The sequence below is a fragment of the Chelonia mydas genome, chromosome 1, assembly GCF_015237465.2.
Source record: "Chelonia mydas isolate rCheMyd1 chromosome 1, rCheMyd1.pri.v2, whole genome shotgun sequence".
NCBI classification, from domain to species: Eukaryota; Metazoa; Chordata; order Testudines; family Cheloniidae; genus Chelonia; species Chelonia mydas.
The window spans coordinates 14,814,048-14,835,980 of record NC_057849.1 but is presented as its reverse complement, the minus strand read 5'-3'; the positions used below and the strand labels follow the sequence as shown (position 1 = coordinate 14,835,980).

At 43.1% G+C, this 21,933-nt stretch overlaps 1 protein-coding gene across 4 annotated transcripts in view; it reads right to left on the bottom strand.

The window, feature by feature from the left end:
* Nucleotides 1–1,489: 1,489 nt before the first annotated feature.
* Nucleotides 1,490–21,933, bottom strand: part of UVRAG (UV radiation resistance associated) — a 147,729-nt gene continuing 127,285 nt past the window's right edge. For 3 of the 4 annotated variants that reach the window (XM_037882733.2, XM_043527719.1, XM_037882814.2), the window contains one exon: nucleotides 1,490–3,373. In XM_037882733.2, coding sequence (XP_037738661.1) covers nucleotides 2,671–3,373 — 703 coding nt within the window. In that variant the 3' untranslated portion in view covers nucleotides 1,490–2,670. The remainder of the gene's footprint in view (nucleotides 3,374–21,933) is intronic. The other variant, XM_043527740.1, reaches the window with a different exon arrangement.

The following is a 21,933-nucleotide window of genomic DNA, read 5'->3' as shown; positions in this document are numbered from 1 at the left end:
TTTAAATTCAGTAATTTACAAGGCAAACTGTAAAAAGGCCCCGAGGTGGTGGCTTGTGCAATATTTTTTGCCTTATAATGGCAAAAATTTGTCAATGCTTTGATTAGCCCCAAGACACTGTTTTAGGTAGAACGTTATAAAAACGCTGCCAAGAAACTTGGTGGCAATTTAAGGTGTGGCTGTGCTGAAAGGATTCATTATTGAAGAAAGTAGCTAAAGCAAACTTGTGCAACAAACATGCAGACTCAAGAATTGCTGTACTGTGATATAAGCATTATAATTACAGGGGATCACTAGTGGTTCATTAGAAGAGTTTTTATAAACTCTAGAAACGCTGGGTTAAGGAGCAACACAACATATGGGAAGACAACTATTGGGCTTCATTTGGTTGTGTGGAACCTGAGAATCAATTTGAAACTCATGCAAAAGGTATTTAAAGTCACACTTTTGTTCTGTGAACCCCGTTTCATACATTGTTCAATTGCTTTGAGTCAACTGTGTAAGGGACATAATTTTACAACTCTTCTTTGGGTAGATTTAGAGACACCACAGCACAAGCTACATTACGCTCCCAAATAGAATGACTTTCCTCATGCATGTATGTATCAGTAGAAGTGCTCCGCTTTATAAAAAAAAAAAAAAAAAAAATCAAATTCCACCCTCCCGTGTGCATGAGTGACTCCTATTGCCATTGGTGCTCAGACTGGAGGTTGTAGGAGATTCTGCTACATTTCTCAGCTAGCAAAGAGGAGGAAGAATGTAAGATGAAGTCATTAGCATGGAGCATCCCACCACTTTGTTCTCATCTGAAGCAGAGAGAGACTTCAATGGGAATTCTGTGCATTCAAATTTGGCTCTCATTCTGCTGTCTATAGGGTTTAGTAAAAAATATTTTGTAAGTTTTCCCCACACATAGTAATAGTCTTTAAAACAGCTGTTACCCTATGGAAATACAGACAATTTATTTAGAATGCAAAGGAATTGTTCATGAGGTTAGAACTGAAGCAACATCTTCTAGGGCAGATGGGGCCCAATTCCACAAGGTACTTAAGCATGTGCCCAACTTTAGGCATTTGAGCAGTCCCACTGAGTTAAATGGAATATGTTTGTGCTTGACATTAGACACGTGCTTAATACCGTGGCCTTAATTTCTGAATGCCTGTCTTTAAATGTTTCTTGCAATATCCTAAAAGTAGATGAAATGCTGTAGAAAGGCTAGGTTGACTAATGCAGTTAGAAACAAACTTTTGAAACTTTTAATGAAAATATAAATAGGATTTCAATATACCTCATTAAGGGGTTACATAGAAAATGCAGCTTCTAGACTGCAACTGTGTCTACTGTATCTCACACTCAATGTGTTGCTTTGTCAACCTACACATATCCACAGTTTACATTAATGTGGATTAACCTTATGGTGAAGTTAGAAAGTAACAGACTAGCTTATCGGTCGAAGAGAAAGGTTAAAGTGGGAAAGAAAAATCAGGCATGAGGAAGTAAATTAAACTTTTATTCTGCTATACAGATTTATATTTGAGAGCTCACAACTGAGCCCAAATTCTTGGGTATACAATATAGAAAGCAAGAGCAATGAAATCGAACTCAGACAAATACCAGGAAATCACGAACAGGCTGCAAAATCCATTTTTCCATTAGTGAAGTTGTAAACACGTGTGCCAGTGGTAAACTACCTATCTACAATCAAACGGCATAACAGTTCCCATGTACTGACTGCACATAGTCTGGATTACTTGAGAGTGTCCATGAAATCCATCACAACACCTTGATGTCTGAAAGCAAGACATCTCATACTACAGATGATAGGTGGAACCTGCTCATATAATGCATCTTTTAGGCTTTTGCCTCTCGTGAAGTAGCTCTATTTTAATCCTAAACCGGAAGTGGGGCAATTTCCATTGGTTAAATTAACAGATGACTGTTGCATAGTTAAGTTATCATGTCTCCACCCAGAGATTTTGCCTGCTGGTAGTAGCAGTGAGTGTAGGAGGGGAGGGAATTGGTGAGAGTATCATTTACGTGGGGAGAGAAACTGTGTGAATCTCATTTAGATGCTTATAAAAGATGCATGTTTCCACCAGGCTTTAAAGAACAGAAAACCCATCAGTGCAATCTTAAAATTTTAAGGATTGCAAAACTCAACTGAATAAGACGCTGTTCAAAAGTAGCAAATTCATGGTATTTCTGTAATACTGACTACATTGCTCAAGAGAAACTGTATATTGGAGAAGGTAAAAATATAATGACTGCTGGTCTTACCATAGATATATTTTTAAATTAACTTTTTTCCCCTCAAAAGATGAAAATAAAATATAACTAAATAACGTAAGCAGACAGATTCATACAAGGGCCTGATTGGCACTAAAATCTCTTTCAAAGAAAGTATTTAGAATGGACTCTGGTACCTGAAAAACAGCTTATAAATACCAGACAAAGAAAGGACTGGAAACAGAGTCAAAGTTTACCTGGACTGTGAATATACCATGATCCTGTGTTATCACTCTCAGTTACAAAGTTAATTTTCCAACACCAAAGGAACAGCTTTAATCATTTTTCCATAATTAAAACAAAGGATTATAAGTGCAACTTCATCTTCATTTCAGATCGCGGAGATCACCGTGGTACCGTCCACTACAGAATTCCTGTTGAAGCTTACTTGTCCGAACTTTTGCGCGGCCTGCGAAAGCTGGACATGTTTTCATTCAGTGCATAGATCCTTCGGGAGAACTCCTCAAACTCCCCTAGAACTTGATCATCACATTCCACTGCCACAGCATGGTCCACCGGGATGCAGTTAAAGGCTTCTAACTGATCTCCGGTGCTGAATCCTGTTGCTTCCATCCCAATTATTTCCTCTGCCTGCTCGACAGTGCAACAAAGATCAATGCTGAGGGGAGGATGGAACTCGCATGGCTCCTCGCTGCTCGCACTGCCAGTGCATTCACTAGGCAGAAATGTTCCATTTATTGCACTAATACGTCCCAGGAAAGACTCCTGCTGGTCTTGGACATTATTCAGACTCCCATTTTCTGCATTTAAACTGTCACACAAATCTTCTCTTTTTTTGTTGGTTTCTTTTGAGAAGTCCAAGGAGGTATCTAAGGATGAGGTTGGAGATCCAGATTTTTTATCTGACTCTTCTACAGGGGCTGCAATGGCAACAGGCTGTGCTAATGCAGAGTTATAACTAGGAGGGGGGGTTTTGTACTGTAGTCTTTCATTTTCCGAGCTGGCTCGTTTCCGGTGTCCCTTATCTGGAGAAGGAGGCCCAGTAGATAAACTAACATCCAAGCCCCCGAAGGTAGAACTTTGTCTCTTTGGAACTGGAATTGCACTAGAAATATGATGCCGATCGCTACAAAAAAAAGATAAAAAAATGACAAAATCATAGTCAGTGTGTGATCACAGCACGAGAGGTTATAGCCAGAAGGGCATCATTTCAGGACTATGACAAATGAATTACTACTGAGCTCAGACAACCTATTACTTGACGACTTCTAGAGCAAGACCAGCAAGTTTGGTCCTAGAGTGTTGGCACCCAAAATGTATCACTTAACGCTGTACACTGTAGAAGACATCCCAAGTTACAACTTCACTGACAAAACTAAAAGCTCAGCTGGGGTGTATGTAGAAAACTCCCACTGTCTAAATGTCAACCAACCAAGAAACTATCATGTTACACTGATTCATATAATTACCTTAACAAAGTTTTCATTATCATGAAATCCTTCAATACACAATCACCGCAGTTGCAAGCACTATTTCGAGTAGAAGCTCCCAAAAGCATAGCCTATTGTGAGATTTCAGGAGGTATTGCACAGGATCTTGACTGTTATAAAATTAACTTGTGCTAGCAGTATAAGGTCTTGTAAACACTACAGAGAAACTATGGCCATCAGAACTCTTTAAGTACTGTTGTTGTTAGCAAAAAGCCAGCATTAGCTCCTGACCAGCAAAGACAGAAATGAGTAGTGATGAGCCACACTATCGATTAAAATCAGTTTACATGTTACTCAGCTCCACAATAAGTTTCTGAAAAGTGATTTGTAAAATACTTCAAATGCTCCAATTATCTGTATTTATTTTTTACATTAAATGAACATTAGCAACACAGCCTTCGCAAGCAAATTTATGATAGCAATAAGCAAATATGGCAGTGGTTAATAGTGGGAACGCTGCCCACGAGGAAACTGAAGTCAGCGACCCAGTTCATATTTGTTGGCAAAAAGACATTCTTTGGTAAACTGTTTGATTACTAAAGCTCTTGGGATATGGAGAACACATTTCACTTCCAAGTAACCAATTCCAATACAACCATTACCAATCCCCTGAACAACTCAATCCCCTAACACTGTTGGCACGTGACCTCCAAAAATCAGTCAAGTTTGAACAATACTCCCCTTTTCATTCAAGGGCTGATGCGCTTTGTTACTTCCATGCTTACTGTGGAGAGTACACAGCACTTTTCACTTGAACTCAAGTCGCTTTACAAAGAAAAGTAAGAATCCCAAGTTGGGGAAAATGTGGCACCGAGAGAAAAATTACTTGTCCAAAGCCATAAAGAGAGTCAGTGACAGAGCTGGGAACAAAACATGTTTCCCAATTCCCAGGCCAGTGCCTTATCTTCCGGACCTCAGTGCTGCTTCGGGCCTCCCTTACAGCAAGCTTTTTTTGAACACACCTTTCATTAAGTTTCCATTTATAAACTTTTTACAAACAGTTAATAAATGAATAGATGTTATAAATATCTTACAGAGTAACATGTGTTCTAGAGGGTTTCAGCACACCAGGGGATGGCATTATAGATGATCATAAGCAATCCCTACTGACCTGGTGGACTCCAACCATTAGCCATTTGTTAAAACGCCAACCATTTAACAACCCTTTATATTATCGATTTGTAAATGGAACCTTCATACCAAGTGCAACCCCCTTTTTTAAAAAAAAAACTGATGAAGACTGCAAGCAGGCTGTATATTTTAGTCAAGTATACCAGGCGTAGTCTGTTCCACCTTTTTTTGTTACTCCTTTTAGCTTTGGATTCAGTAAACCACCACCAAATACTCAGCACTAAGTATAAGATATTAGGTTCCTCAAATCCTAATAAGTTTTCCTTTCCTTCATTTCCTCTGGGTTTGCTGAGCCTTCCCTGTGAGATGAGAACCTTAGTCTGAGAAACAAACGAACAGAGGGGAAGAACGGACTGCTGTGTTTTCAGGAAATTTCACGCCGCCCATTTAAAAAATATAGTCAAATAGGTTTTATATAAAGCATTTTGCTCCGCACGAAGCTGTAACATGTTTTATGGCTAAGTTACATATCTTAGAGATTTACTCTGAGCCCTGAGGGTTTATGAAGACTCTCAAGGCCAGACCACATTTCTTAAAGCATTCCTTGGCAAACTGTTTGGAGCCGACGGAAAGGGGCATGTCATTCTGAAGTTGTTTATGTGAAGTAATATTCTCATCTAATAAATAAATAGCTATAAAAGACAGTCACATCTGACTGCTCATTCACTGTTTAACTGCAAGGGTCTGTCTGGTCATTTAAGAAATAGCAGCTAGTTTTTAGTATAAAATGAAAGCTTACGTATTGATAAACGAGAATACTGTCTTCTGCCTATTTCTAGATATACTGGATAACTACATGGTAGAAAAAATTATTTCCTTCATGCATCTAGTGAATGGTCCCTTCTTGCATCCTTTTCCCAACAGATCTAGTAGCACACGCCACTTGACCTGACTGAATGGGGGGGGGGGGAGGGTGAGTTGAACTCTGAATGTTGGCTGCCCAGTGAGGGGCTGAGCAGAAGAGAGCCAATGCCCCACTTGAAGTGCAGAGCACAGGGGAACAGACTTTCCTAGTCTGCTGCCACTGCCATGAGCGTTGCTGGAAGAGGCCCACCTGTCGGTCGGGAGGAAGAGGCAGACAGAGCCTGGCCTTTTCCCATCAGTCTTGGTGGTGAACGAGAGCTTCACAATTGCAGCCCCATTTGCTTAGTGAAGCAGGAATTTGGGTACAGCTACACTTGTGGCACTGTCATCTGCCTGCCCTACAAGGAGTGTATGGCAGCTGTCTTCAGCAGAATCAGAAGTTGAACAGAAGAAAATGCAGGAGCCAGTCTGTACAGGGAACTCACTCAGCTGTGTGGGGAGAAGAGACATGGAAGGCAGTGATTTGTCACTCTAACAGTTCAAACTGCAGAAAGAAACCCACTAGTCCAGACCATCGAAAGCATTGGAGCAGGACCAAGAATATGTGCACCATTATTTACACAGCCCAAGAGTATGCCATGTGACTCAAAGCACAAACTGCACACGGCTTATAATCCCACTTTACAAAGGGGCAAAAAACCCCAGGAACAATGTTCCAAAATTATTTTGTGCAGTCTGGATGAAGACAGAGTGACCACTGTTTAGAATGGGCTTTTCATGTCTTGATCTATTTGATAAGTCTGCCTTCTCCATCACTAAATATATACATAATCTATTTTAAATGGTAATGTTTAAAAAAACTATGCCAGAGGAAGGGGGAAAAATCATTTATATGCAGCCCAGCACTAATCCTTCCAACCTCCAGTGGAAATCTTATTTCCCCTCCCCATAAAAAGGTAGGCCACTCCATCAATGGATTCCAACATTAATTTATTCTGTAAAATTCAAAGATGAAATCATGCTCCTTGGGTTCTATAACAATGTCAGGGTCAACAGTCAAACACGAATCTCTTCCTGCTAGTTGGAACCCCAGGAGAACCACATTGTCCAAAGAAGGGAAAGAAAATACTGCTTCAGACCAAAAAGAGCTAGACCAGCAATTGTGGAACTAAGCCAAAATATTCAAACAAAATGAGGCATGCCTCTTACAGCAGAAGGAAAAAACACGGCAAGATAGGGCATATATTTTAGAAAACTTGTTCGTGGTAGGACACGATGGCAGCTACATAAACAGACATGCCACATTAACTATATTGCAGACATTTAGTGAATCAAGGGTCAAAAACAAGTTTAATAAAACCAGAGAAAGTTTTCTGGGTTTGTTCTTTTTTAAAACGATGGAACACATTTATAAGACAAGACTTTTTCACTGACACGTTATGGGTCGATGCGATAAAAGAGGTTGTTCATCGGCGAAAATAAGTAACTTCCTTTCCTTGCAAGTAGATCAAGTGTGCAGAGAGAGATGTACACTAAATGATCCTAACAGTCTACTGCAGCAGCAATGCAAAATTAATTTCTAATGATTACAAAGTTACTTCTCATTTTTTTAGAATTTGAGTATGCACAGGCTGCTGTAGCTTCTCTAGGTCTACAGGAAAGTCATGTCTGGCCATATTTCTTGAACAGTAAACAGAAGAACGAATGCACTGCATCGGAACACTTGTACAATGCTCAAAATTATGGTAGGGGCCACAGTACATAAGATGACAGTCCCTCCTCCTCAACAGTTTACAATTTAAGGCCCTGATCCTGCAATCAGATTAATCAAGGCAGAATCTTAAGCCACTCTGCTGAAGCCAATGGGAATCTACCCATATGAATCTGATGGTAGGAGCAGGTCTAACTTCAGATATGACAAAAATCAGAGCTGGGAAGTTGGGAGAGGGGTTACAGAGAGAATTGCTAAGTTATTTGGCATTTGCTACTGTTCACCACACTAACACACAGTTCATGTAAATAAAATAGGGCTTACATTTAGAAGAGTTTACAGATATTAAATTGCTCTAAGCAGGAAATCAACTTGATCATTCTGCCGCAGGATATTCATCCCATTTGGAGTCAGCAGAACAATGAAAAAAGGGCTAAGTGTACTGCTGTTCTAGGAACATGATGTGCATCAAGGAGGGTGGTGGGAGAATGATCAATGAACTGTATTCACAAAATGATGGTCAGACTGGAGACTGGGGGCAAACAGTATAATAAACTGCAGCCACAAGCCAGGTGTTTCAATTCTAAGCTCCTTGGGGGCAGGGCTGTGTCCCTATACTTCTGGTTCAATAATTAAAATAAAGGTACTATACTTCCCTATTCTGCACTGGATTCAGACTGGCCATAGGCTAAATGAAATATACAAATTTACGGAACATACAGGAGCAAATAGCTAAATAAAACAAATAGGACAATTAAGGGCCAAAAATCCACAACTAGAATAATTAAAATTACAAAAAAGTGTTGGAAAAATACCATGTGAGTATTCTCACTGCAACAAGTTTAGGACAAATTCATCCCTGGTGTAATTCCACTGAAGTCAGGGATTAATTTGTCCCCCCCCCCCCCCGCCTTTTTTTTTTTTTTTTTTTTTTTTTTTTTAAATAAAGGCCCATCAGAGCCCACATACTTATATTTTCCTTTGTCTCCAGTTTTCTGTTATATTACCCCAGTCACACCAATGGCTTAGCATTTTGTTTTACTTTGCAATGGTTAGAACTTATGTTTAAGAGTATTTATAGTATTCTACAATCATAACCTAAGAGAAAGCACAAGAACTTGAAGGTTGATTCTTTTCTACAACCTTAAATATGTACTGGCATCTAGAGAGGAGTATATACAAGTTACTTCCTACAAAATCAGTACGAATGAAGTGCGATAGTGAGGGATTGTACAGTATATGCCTTCCCTTAACTGGATGGTGTGACTTATGCTCTTCCATTCTAAGCCTTCAAATATTTCCCCATGGATGGCATGCTCAAATAAATTGGTTAGTCTCTAAGGTGCCACAAGTACTCCTTTTCTTTTTGCGAATACAGACTAACACGGCTGTTACTCTGAAACCTGTCAATATTTGACTAGATTGTGGATTTTAGACAAACAGCGGGTTACTTAGTTTTGCAACCGATTAAATAATGTACTCCATTAGCAAGCTAAAGCTAATTGGCAGAGGATTTTTTTAAAAAGTTACTTCAGAAGATGTGAAATTCGTTTGTCTAGCAGCTATGGAGATGGATGTCTAACTACCCAATTGGTGGCAATGCAAGACTTCCCAGGCTGCTCTGCAAAGGTACAACCCTGACAAAAACTGTTTCTAAGGTCAAGTTAGTTCAGTTTCCAATCCCAATTACTTGGTTCATCTTCTGAGACTGTAAACAGATGTGGACCCCTGTCCACTAGGAATGGTCTGAGACCAGAGAAGTATATGAAATGATTTGGTAAATTGCCATCAGACTTTCAGTCATCAACTTGGACCAGACTGGAGTCAGTGACATATGGGGCAAAATGAAATGCTATTATGAATTGGAATTTATAAATAAAAATTGGGAAAACTGACACATTTACTGAGCATTATAGATAAGCATATTACATCAGTGACAGAATCTGAATGTTCCAATTGTGTCTGGATTTCAAAAAGCCCTATCATAATGAGCCTTTAAGCCTTACAACATACATAAAGTTACTTCACTAGCAGCCCAAAATAAAGCAGTTTCCTTTAAAGTCTGTTTAGAGTGTTCTCTCTTCACTGATTGCTGGTAATACCTTTCAACACCCTCAGAAGCACCTATTGTGCAAGAGACAGAAATTCTGCTGTGCAGCAACCTGGGAGTTCAGAGAGATTTTTTTTAAATCTACAATATTTCAAAGTATTTTTTTCCAGTCAAGAGATGCGAATTGTGATCTGTTCACAGCTTTATTGTTCAAAAAGTTCTTTCAATCAGATTCACTTTTGATTATTTATTCTATCTATAACAGGCTCTCAAACAATAATGTATTATGGAAGACAGAATACAATTCACAGTCTCAAGTATGTATCTTTCCCTCCCTACAAAATGTTTCCTCCGAGGAACATTACTAGATCACAGCTGGTCAAAATACTAAATCCTGATTGTCTGGCCAGAAGCCAAAATCCACAGCTATGCTCTATGGTATGAGAATACTTTAAAAAAATAACTTAAACACCATTTGATTTTTTTTTGGTTGCAAACTATGACCTCATGGTAATAAGAACGCTAACTGAAGGTGTTTAAGTTGGTTTATAGCCATTTGAAATATTTGAACTCCAGGCACAGCTCTAAGCCAATATCATGTCAACTGTGCTAAAAAGCAATAATAGTTTCTCACCTTCTTAAAGATTACTGCTTAAATAATGCACAATAATGATAGGGCTGCAAAAGGTGCCAAAAGAAGGCTGCCAATATGAAGTTAAGGTGAAATTGTGTCTTTTTTGGCAGCTAAGAAATTCTGACAATTTTTTTTAAAACTTCATAAATTAAGCTACCAGAGTTTTCTAAGCTCAGTAACTTCAGTTTTACTTTTCTCCTTGCATCAGGCAGTATGAAAAAAAAAAAAAGCAATATTTAAGAAGAAATGGTTACCAATTGGTTCTGTAACTGCCGTTCTTTGAGATGTGTTGCAGACATCCATTCCACTTAAGGTGGTAAGTGCCTGGGGCCCAGTTGTTAGAGATTTTTCCCTCAATGGTACCTGTTGGGACGATGCAGGAGTCTTCTGCTGCATTGTGCTACTAGGTGACAATATAAAGGGCAGAGCTGCCACCACCCTTTTTCAGTTCCTTCGCACCAGACAGACTCTGATAAAGAGGCAAAGGAGAATGGGTTTTGAAATGGACATGTGCAACACACCTTGAAGAACCAGATTTATGGAACAGATTAGTAACTGTCTTCAAGTGATTCCACATGTCCATTCCACTTCAGATGACTCAAAAACAGCTTGATCTGCCAGTGGAATTGGAGCCTACCTAAATAAAGACTGAAGGACCACAGGTCCTCCTTGGAATCATCTCTAAACTGTTGAGAGATGACATAATGTGAGGCAAAGGTATACACTGAGGACCAAGTTTCTACTTTGCAAATGTTCAGAATGGGTACTTGGGCCAGAAAGGCTGTAGAGGCTGCATGTGCCCTCACTGAATATGCTAAGACACTGATCGGAGGGGTTACATTGACCAAGTTGTAGTACAAACTGATATAATAGGAGATCCAGGACAAGATTCTTTGAGCAGAGACTCGACAGCACTTCAGTGTGTGGCAATTGCAGACTGTATGAAGATGACCCAAATGGTTTAGTCCTGTTCAGGTAAAATGCCAATGGTCTCCTAATACCATTCTAGAATGTGTGAAGTTCCTCATCCTTATGAGCATGAGGCTTAGTGAAGAAAGTTGGTTAATAGATAGCCTGATTAATATGGAAGTGAGACACCAATTTGGAAAGGAACTTTGGATGAAGGTGTAGGTACACCTAATCCTTGAAGAAGGCAGTATACAGAGGTTTAGACACTAGAGCTCATAATTCACCTACTCTTCTGGCTGATATAATAGTCATAAAAAAAGCTACATTCACTGAGAGGTGGAGTAATGAACAAGTGGCTAAACGTTCAAAAGGAGAACCCACTAACTTTGTTAACACCAGGTTTAAGTCCCAAGGGGGGATGGGGATCTTCCACTTGGGGATACAACCGGCCCAAACCCTTTAGAAATCTGATTGTCATAGGATTGGAGAAAAGCGATCGACAGGTGAAAAGCCGAGATAACTGCTACGTGGACTTCAATGAAACAAATGGCAAGACCGGCCTGTTTCAGATATAACAAATAGTCCAACACATGATGGATTAGAGCCCAGAGTAGAGAAACACCTTTTTCCTGGAACCAGACAGGGAATCTTTTCCACTTAGATCATAGAATATCAGGGTTGGAAGGGACCTCAGGAAGTCATCTAGTCTAACCCCCTGCTCAAAGCAGGGCCGATCCCCAATTTTTGCCCCAGATCCCTAAATGGCCCCCTCAAGGATTGAACTCACAACCCTGGGTTTAGTAGGCCAATGCGCAAACCACTGAGCTATCCCTCCCCCCTACAATTAAGTATATTTAGAAGGTTTTCTACTATTTAAAAGTATGTCCTGAACCACCTTTGAATAGATCTCTTCCTGAGGAGTCAGCCGTGGCATATCCAGGCTCTCAGATAGACGGCCTACAGATTGGAGTAGAGGAGGTGACTGTGGTCCTGAGACATCAGCTCTGGATCCAGTAGTAGTGTCAATGGAGCTCTGACTGAAAGGGTCAGCAGAGTGGAAAACCAATATTGCTGAGGCCACGCTGGAACTATGAGCATGACTTGAACATGGTACTGCCTGATTTTCAACACTAGGGAGGGATGGGACTGGAGGAAATGAGTACAGGAGCTTGACTATCAGGGTAACAGAAAAGTATCCATCACAGACCCTGGGCTGTGATCTGCTCAGGAACAAATGTGAGGACACTTCTCACATAGACTTGTTCACAGCAAAAATCAACAGGGAGTCCCCCACTGCTAAAAATGAATCTGGGAACATGTGGTTAGAGCAACCATTTGTGGTGACTGGTGAAGGATTCGCTTAACTGGTCTGCCAGACTGTTCTGCACACTCTGAAGGTGAGAAGCTTTGCGGTGGATTGACCTGGCGATGAAAAAAGTCCCACAGCCTCATTACCTCCTGGCACAGCAGCGCTGACCAGGCCCCGCCTTGACTGTTCAGAGAACATGGCTGTTGTCTTGTCTGTAAGCACGACCAAATTTCTTGCCTTGATATAGAGAAGGAAAGCTTGACAAGGTAGCCAGATGGCTCTGTTCTCGGACATTTACATTAAGAGTCACAGCCTGGGCAGACCATAAACTTGGTGCCTGCAGGGATTCCTGGTGCACCACCCCCTCTACCCCAACCAAGGGTAGAAAAAGCATCTGTGACTAGAATGAAAGTTGGCTGACCAGGAGCAAATGGAAAACCCATTGGAAAGTTCTGTCCACCAACCCAGAGAGGCCAAGATTTGTGCTCGTAATCAAACTAACATGCCTAAAGGATGAGTAATTGTTGGGTACATCACTAGCCACCCTTGCAGTTTTCTGACATGGAGACTGGCATGTCGAACCATTAAGTGAGAGGGGTATTATGCCCTAGAAGCCTGAGGCAATTATGAACTATTGTGGTAGTTCAATTGGCCCTGAGGCTCAGTCAAAACAGAAAGAATACTTCTGATAGATGTAGATATGCTTGGTACCTGTTCCGAATGGGAAGGTCCAAGGGTGGCAACAGGGCTGCCTTCATCAGCAGAAAGTTAAGCCTAGCCTCCCTGTCATTTTTGGTTTTAGGCTTAAAGTCTTTGCAAATTAGACATCAATTGCGGATGTGAGTCTCTCCAAGAAACTTCAGGCAACTGGAGTATGAGTCATTCACTGGTATCAGTGTCTTGCAGAAGTGGCAAACCTTGAATACTGATGACTGAGCTGTGCCCCGGTACCTAGTAACTGGAACCAAGGTTTTCGAAAACACACTTAAAAGAAAACTTCTCTAACACTTTAACTACTAAGCCAGTACAAGCAGGTATGAACTATATACCAATAGAAGGAAACCTGTGATAGCAAGACAAGATGCTCCACAACGGTCTTGGGTGAAAAGAAGTAAATGAGGTTGGGGGTGGTTCCACCCTTTATATCAGGGGCTCTCAACCTTTTTCTTTCTGATGCCCCCCACCAACATGCTATAAAAGCTCCATGGACCAGCTGTGCCACAACGATGGTTTTTCTGCATATAAAAGCCAGGGCCGGTGTTAGGAGGTAGCAAGGAGGGCAATTGCCCGGGGTCCCACGCCACAGGGGGCAGCACAATGCTAAGTTGCTCAGGCTTCGGCTTCAGCCCCGATGGTGGGGCTCAGGGCCCCAGACTGCAGTACCACGCAGTGGGGCTTTGTCTTTCTGCCCTGAGCCCTAGTGAGTCTGACGCCAGCCATACTTGGCGGACCCCCTGAAAGCTGCTTGCAGCCCCCCAGGGGGCCCCAGACCCCTGGTTGAGAACCGCTGCTTTATATCATTGCGCAGCAGCATGAAGCTTCCTGGGGCGTATGTGCTGCCCCAACGGGTACTGGTGAGGGAAAAATCTCCGACAACTGTGCACTGGATGTGCACACACCTGAAGTAGAATGGACATGCTATCGCTCAAAGAAGAACCTGATTTAACAAATAGACTATCCCTGAATGACATCTTGAGATAAAGCTTTCAAATACGTGGTCTAAAAACAAGATCTGCCTGATCAGACAAAGTCAAAAGGGTTGTCATGTTTACCGCAGATGTGTAAGCATATCATCTACACTCTATTAACAAAGAAGAAATACCCATGTTTACTGAAGTGCATTCTTCACTTGGCGCTAAAGTCACTTTCCCTTTGACATTTTATGCTGTTCCTGGAATGCTATACAAAATTTGACTAAAATTAAATTGCTGAATAGATTAGAAAATAGTGAAACTAAAGAAATCCTTAGATTTGATTTAAATTTAGTTGAAGTGCCTAACTTTTGAAAGAGAGCTCCATAAATGAAGTGGAATATAAACACGTATCCTGGCCACAAATTATACAGTCTAAAAACATGAGAAAGTGTCAATAATCCTCAGAAGCTGAAGCAAAAGGCCTGCCAAAGGAGAACAGGAGTTTTAAAATATGTGAATATGATTTCAGGGCCCTCTACATCAGCAAAAACTATGCTTTTCTGAAAGCCAGTGAAGCTCCAAGACTAAACAAATTTCAAAACAGGGAAGGAAACAAAAATATTTAAGAGAACTGCAAGTGGGACAGGATAATTAACAACTTAGCCTCATAATCTTTCACCTTAAGAAAGAGCCAATGTCCAGCCTCTATATCAGAGAGGCATGTCTTGCCACTCAGCCATAAAAGAGTGCACAGAAACGGACAAATCTGTCTTGATGTTGTCTTCACATAGCACAAGAAATATTTTGCAGGGGAATATGTAAACAGCAGAATATAGGTGTCAGGAGAGATGCTGAGAGAGTCTGGAGACATGAGTTTGAAGCAATAAATCACTCATGCGGAGATGTGAAAATATGTATGTATCACAGAATCACAGGACTGGAAGAGACCATGAGAGGTCATCTAGTCCAGCCCCCTGTACTCATGGCAGGGCTCTGTATTATCTAGACCATTCCTAACAGTTTGTCTAACCTGCTCTTAAAAATCTCTAATAGAGATTCCATAACCTCCTTAGGCAATTTATTCCAGTGCTTAAGTACCCTGACAGTTAAGAAGTTTTTCCTAATGTCCTACCTAAACTGCCTTTGCTACAGTTTGAACCCAATTGCTTCTTGTCCTATTCTCAGAGGTTAAGGAGAACAATTTTTTAAAATGTACTTGAAAACTGTTATGTTCCCCCTGCGTCTTCTCTTCTGCAGACTAAACAAACCGAATGTTTTCAATTTTCCCTCATAGGTCATTTTTTTTAGACCTTTAATCATTTTTGTTGCTCTTCTCTGGACATTCTCCAATTTGTCCACATCTTTCCTGAAATGTGGCGCCCAGAACTGGACACAATACTCCAGTTGAGGCCGTATCAGCACAGAGGAGAGAAGAACTACTTCTCATGTCTTGTTTACAAAACTCCTGTTAATACATCCCAGAATGTTTCCTTTTTTTGGAGCAGTTACAATGCTGACTCATATATAGCTTGTGATTCACTATAACCTCCAGATCCCTTTCTGCAGTCATTTACCATTTTTTGTGCGCGCAACGGATTGTTCCTTCCCAGGTGGAGTACCTTGCATTGGTCCTTATTGAATATCATCCTATTTCCTTCAGATCATTTCTCCAGTTTGTCCAGATCATTTTGAATTTTAATCCTGTCCTCCAAAGCACTTGCAACCTCTCCCAGCTTGGTATCATTTTAAGAAACCAAAACAATACAGATCTCACCAGGCAAAGAGATCCAGCAGAAACACAACAGGAAAATCAAACCCTGATGCAAAGACACATTTCTAGTAGGGCCGAAGGGAGTCTCAGGGCTCCGAGCTGAAGAATGGATTCTGTGAAACAGAGTGTGACGTGGTGCCAGCCCGGCATTGGCCCTGAGCGGGTTAAAACCAGCCTGGAGAGGCTCAGCGGCAGGCAGCCAAAGGAGTGGCTGCAGGGGAAACAGTCAATTAGGGCAGCAGCTGGCCCAACCAATCAGGGCCCAGCTGGCCCATATAAAAGGAAGCCGCAGACCAGAGCAAGTTAGTCTGCTGCAGGGAGCCCGAGGGAGATGACCGGCTTCCTAGAGGGCTACAGAGAGGCCAGCACCCTGGGAAGAGCAGATGCTAGCAGGGACCAGGGGCTAAGGAGAGCTCCTGACCGGCTGCCAGGGCTTGCAGGCTCGAGGCCCTGGGAAGAGGACAAAGGAGCTGGAGCCAGACGTAGGAACAGAAGGAACTGAGGCTGCCGGAGAGTGGCCCAGGGAATAGAGACAGTGAGCTGGAAGGAAGAGGCAGCAGGAAGCTGCTGTTTGCAGGGTCTCTATGCTGGGGCCTGGAGTAGTGGGCAGGCCTGCCCCCTCCCCGGCACTAGCGGCTGAAGGAGCGGCCCGACTGGGGACTGCCAAGACGCTGCGAGGAGTGGCTGGACTCTTGCTGGAGGAGTCCCCCGGAAGGGGGCGGGGGGAGAAAGCGGATGGTGACATGGCCGGAGGGCTGTTCCACGGAGCAGGTGCTGAGAGAAAGGAGCTGTAACGGGTCTGCAGGCGGAGGTGGGGACAGGAGAGCCACCACCACCTGAGGGCACACCCACTGGGACTGAGCTAATTCTTGAAACGTCCAGCAGGAGGTGCCAGTGTGGTGAGTGACCCCGTGACGCAGAGTATCAGAAAGGTACTTGAAGCAGGTACTCTCAATAAGCGATTGCCAAACTAATTTAGATACAAAGCTGAAATGGCGAGGCTCTTCCACAGCCTAGTTCAAATTTTTTTCTTTTTAAGGGACAGCAGGTTATTTTCAAATCCAAACTGAGCAACTTCATTTCACAAGATAAATATCAATTATTTCAATAGTGTCATTTAAACTATCCCAACACTTCTATGGCACCAAGGCGATTCAGTGAGGTTGGCAGCTGAGTGCATGCTGCCAGCACAAGCAGCATTGAGAAAGTTCATATCACACCCATGACAAAAAGGAGCAGCAGGAGAGCCCATAAAATTAGGAGTGGATGTAACAAACTATCCACAAAGTGGTTAAAGAAGCTCACAGAAAGGCAAGGGGTAGGGAGACAAGCAAACAGCACACAGTACCTGGATCTTAACAAGGAGGACAATGTTCAAGCCAAAAGGTGCAAATGTACTCTAGTGGTCATTTAAGGGTATGTCAACACTTAAAACGCTACAGCAGCACAGCTGCACTGCCGTAATACTTCAGAGTAGACCCTCACTACAGTGACGGGTCAGGTTTGCCCATCACTGCAGTTAATCCACCTCCCCAAGAGGTGTCAGCTAGGTTGACAGAAGAATTCTTCTTTCGACCTAGTGAGGTCTACACCTGGGGTTAGGTTGGCTTAACTGCATATCTCAGGGGGGTGGATTTTTTCCAATGTACATTTTCAGTATTGACCAGCCCTAAGGTTGATTTAACAAAAATGTATAAAATATGCAGGACTGCGTCGAAATGTGGAAGACAGATGCCGTAAGGTGACAGGAGGACTCAGTGTAATTTATGAATCAGATTAATCACAAAACATTATTCTACATGTTAAGAAATTCCCAGGCTGAAGAGCGCCCAAAGAATGCAGATTTTTAGCAGCACTGGGTGCCCAGTAAAAATCCTATAAAAATATGGAAGTGGGCTAGCCTGGTAAACTCATCCCACTGGTACAACTATCTTAATAAATTGAATGGAGTTTATGATGTATGTGAATCATATACTGTAAATATTAATGTTAATTATTTAGACTGTCAGCTGTTTGGGGCAGAGACATCTTATGGGTTTGGACAGCACCCAGTACAACGGGGCCCTGATAAATGACTTCGGTTCCTAGGTATTACCTCAACACCACCACCATTTATACCCTAAATAGCTTGACAGTGATTCATGTTAATTTGCATTCCCAGACTGTGCCACACAGATTGTGTAGTTTTGCTAGGGAAGCCATCACCACCAGCTTTTATTTTTCTTTTGAATATAACAATGTATAATGTGGACGTGTCTAGTGGTTAGATCATGACCTCTGGGCAAGGCAGGCCTCGCAGGCAGACAATTATAGTTGGCAACTTCCAGGGGCACCAAAACAACATCCAGGGGGTGCCACATTGCTCAGCTATCTTTGGCTGGTTTTCTTTTTCCCTTTGCTACAACTTTGCCTTTTTATTTGTTTTTTGTCTTGGTTGCTCCGTGGCAGGGGGCAGGGCAGCAATAAAAGTGTTTTTCCAGCAGATTACCCTCCCCTCTGGGTTATTCCACTGGCTCATCATGGACTTCTCAGGCTAGTCAACTTATCAGTGACCCAGGGATAATGTCTACCTCAGAAGAGCGAGGAAGTCTGATTGCTGTCTAAAGCAGTTTGACCTTCAGATGAAAGGCATCATAAGTGCCAAATACATATATATTTAAAAAGTAGTCAAAATAGTAACACACACACTTCTACTTATAAAACCAATTAAAACGCAAAGACAAATCATTGAATTTCAAGAACATTTCAACATCATTTTGTTTTATAAAGGTTAAACTTGTTTTAAATGAGCAAGGTTGGTATAAGTATTCATTTTAAAACAGAACAATTCAATTTTGCTTTTTACTTAGAGTACCCCTCAGGCTAGCAGCACTAGTATTAGTTATCCTTTATATCACTGCAGCACATCTACACTAAGAGTTCACACAGGTGGTGCAACTAATCTGTGCACAAAAAACCTCAGTGCAGACAAACCCCAAGGATCTCAACCTTGAAAGAGTAATTCATGACTGAAGTTCTCAATACAGAGTTGATGGCAATGGACTCAGAAAACAATGGTTCCTCACCTTCTTGTAAGTGTTGTTCTTTTGAGATGGGTTGTTCACATCCATTCCAATCAGGTGTGCGCACGCTGCGTGCACGGTGGTGGGAAACTTTCCCCTTAGCAGCTCCTGTCGGGAGCCCCCTGGAGTGGCACCCTCATGGCGCTCAATATATGACCCTGCCAACCCAACCCCACTTTGGTTCCTTCTTGCCAGCTACTCCGACAGAGGGTATTGGAATGGATGTGAACACCACATCTCGAAGAACAACAGTTACAAGAAGGTAACAGTCTTTTCTTCTTTGAGTGATTGTTCATGTCGATTCCAACTGAGTAACTCCCAAGCTTTCCTACAGGGGTGGGGTCGGAGTTAAGGAATCACTGACTGGAGCACTGCTCTACAGAGAGCTGCGTCATCTCTAGCATGCTGGGTGATGGCACAGTGGGTGGCAAATGTATGCACCGAGGACCAGGTCGCCGCTCTGCAGATCTCTTGCATGGGCACCTGGGCCAGGAAAGCGGTGGATGAGGCCTGAGCCCTTGTCAAGTGGGCCGTACCAGCCAGGGCTGGGACCTTGGCAAGGTCATAGCTGGTACGGATGCAGTCTGTAATCCAGGAAGAGATGCATTGTGAGGAGACCGGAAGCCCTTTCATCCGGTCTGCCACCACTACAAACAGCTGGTTTCACTTCCTGAAAGGCTTCGTACACTCAAATGTAGAATGCTAGCACTCTCCGCACATCTAATGAGTGAAACCTCTACTTCTGTACATTGGCATGTGGCTTGGGATAGGAAACTGGTAGAAAAATGTCCTGGCTGAGGTGGAATTGCGATACCACCTTGGGCAGGAAAGCTGGGTGTGGTCTTAGCTGTACCTTATCCTTGTGGAAGACAGAGTGGGGGGGCTGGGGGTTAGTGCTTTTAACTCTGACATCCTCCTGGCCAATGTGATAGCAACCAGAAAGGCCACCTTCCACGAGAGATACAGAAGGGAACATATAGCCAGTGGCTCGAATGGGGCTACCATTAGTCTAGCTAGGACCAGGTTGTGACAGGGGAACGCCCTGCACCCCCATCTTCATCCTTGTAAAATGACTGTGTAGAATCCAATGCAAAGTTTGTCATGTTGGGTGTCATGATGCACTGAGCATTGTTGTTACATTAGTGTTATAGTAATGTTATAGGTCATATCATGTATGTAGTTATGAGGCTGAAAATGTATCCTCATGGCTTAAAATAAGCCCAGGCAAAAACTCCCCAAGAGCAGAGAGGCAGTTCACACCTGATCAGGGCAGGTATGGGACAAACCCAGCTCAGTCTCACAGGAACGAAGGACACTTGCCTAGGCACAGCAACAAAAGGATCTGTTGGACTCTCGAGTGAGTCACCCCCAGTTTGGGACTGCGATGAGGTAATGCTTACCTGACTCTGAAGGGGGGGGGGGGGCAAAGCCAAGAGGGAGGAAAGAACATGATCAAAGGGAGAAACATTTGCCATGCTCTCTCTTCCACCTCCATCTACAGACACCACACCAAGCGACTGAAGTGCTGATCAAAGGGGAGAGCCTGGCTGAAGAGCAATCAGCTAGCCTGTGGTGAGAAGCATCTAAGTTTGTAAGGACATTGATAGTGTTAAGATCAACTTAGACTGCATTTTGCTTTTACTTCATTTGTCCAAATCAGACTTGTTATGCTTTGACTTATAATCACTTAAAATCTATCTTTATGTTAATAAGTTAATAAATTTGTTTGCTTATTCTACCTGAAGCAGTGCGTTTGGTTTGAAGCATGTCAGAGACTCCCCTTGGGGCAACAAGCCTGGTACATATCAATTTGTTTGTTAAATTGATGAACTGATATAAGCTTGCAGCGTCTTGCGGGCATAACTCGACACTGCAAGACGGAAGTTCCTAGGGTTGTGTTTGGGACAGGAGATATTGGCTAGTGTCATTCGGTTGCAGAATCCAAGGAGCAGCTTACATGCCAGAGGCTGTGCGTGAACAGCCCAGGAGTGGGGGTTCTCACAGCAGAACAGGGTATGGCTGGCTCCCAGAGTCAAGGATTGGAGTGACCTAGAAGATCACTGGTTCAGATACCACCAGAGGGGAACACCACACAGATTGAGGTCCCAAGTTGGTACCGGTGGGCGGGACTGTGGGTGTAGCTGTTCCATGCCCTTAAGGAAACTGCCAACCCTATGGTGGGCCAAGACTGAACGCCCCAACTCTCCCGGTTGGAACGCTGAGATGGCCATGAGGTGTACCCTGATGGATGATCCAGCCAGGCCTTGCCGCTTCAGGTGCTGTAGACAGTCCAGGATGAATGGTATAGATGCCTGAAGTAGGGATATGTGACTGCGATCGCACCAGCACGAGAACCTTTTCCATTTGGCCAGGTAGGTGGCGCTGGTGGAAGGTTTCCTGTTCCCAAGTAGCACCTCCCTCACTCATTCCATGCATTGGAGCTCCCTTGCATTTAACCATGAAGCTTCCAGGCCTTCAGATGGAGGTCTGGGTGAAGCAGGAGGCCGTGGTCCTGTGTAATCAGATCAGGGAGGAGCGGCAGCACGATCGGGGTGCCCACTGACAGCTCCAGAAGCGTGGTGTACCAATGTTGGCGTGGCCACACAGGAACCAGCAGAATTACCTCTGCCTTGTCCCTGCGGATCTTGAGGAGAACCTTGTGGACGAGTGGTATCGGAGGGAAGGCATACAGTAGGCTGTTCCCCCAGTGCTTCGTGAACGCGTCCAAGATAGATCCCAGACTGTGCTTTTGGAAGAAAAAAAAATGTTGGACACTTCTTGTTGCTCCTGGTGGTGAACAGGTCGCCTGGGGAAACCCCCACCTTTGGAAGATGGAATGTATGACCTCCATCCAGATGGACCACTCGTGACTGCGGAATGACCTTGTGAGGTGGTCTGCAAGCTCGTTGTGTGCTCCCAGGAGATAAGATTCCTCCAGGTGAATGGAGTGGGCTATACAACGGTGCCAGTCTGGTGAGGAAGAGGGCCTCATTGCAGGTTTGCCTCTAGATGGCACTTGTCTAGGCGGTGCTGGAGGCTTCTCTCTAACAACAAGAGGCTGAGGTGCAGTACTTTCTATCAGCTCTTTTGCAGCCTCAAAAGTATCTGGGGTGGAGGGGGGTTCTGACTCCTCCACCAAGCAGTGCCGCATCAGAGAGTCACTGAGTGCCAGACTCAACAG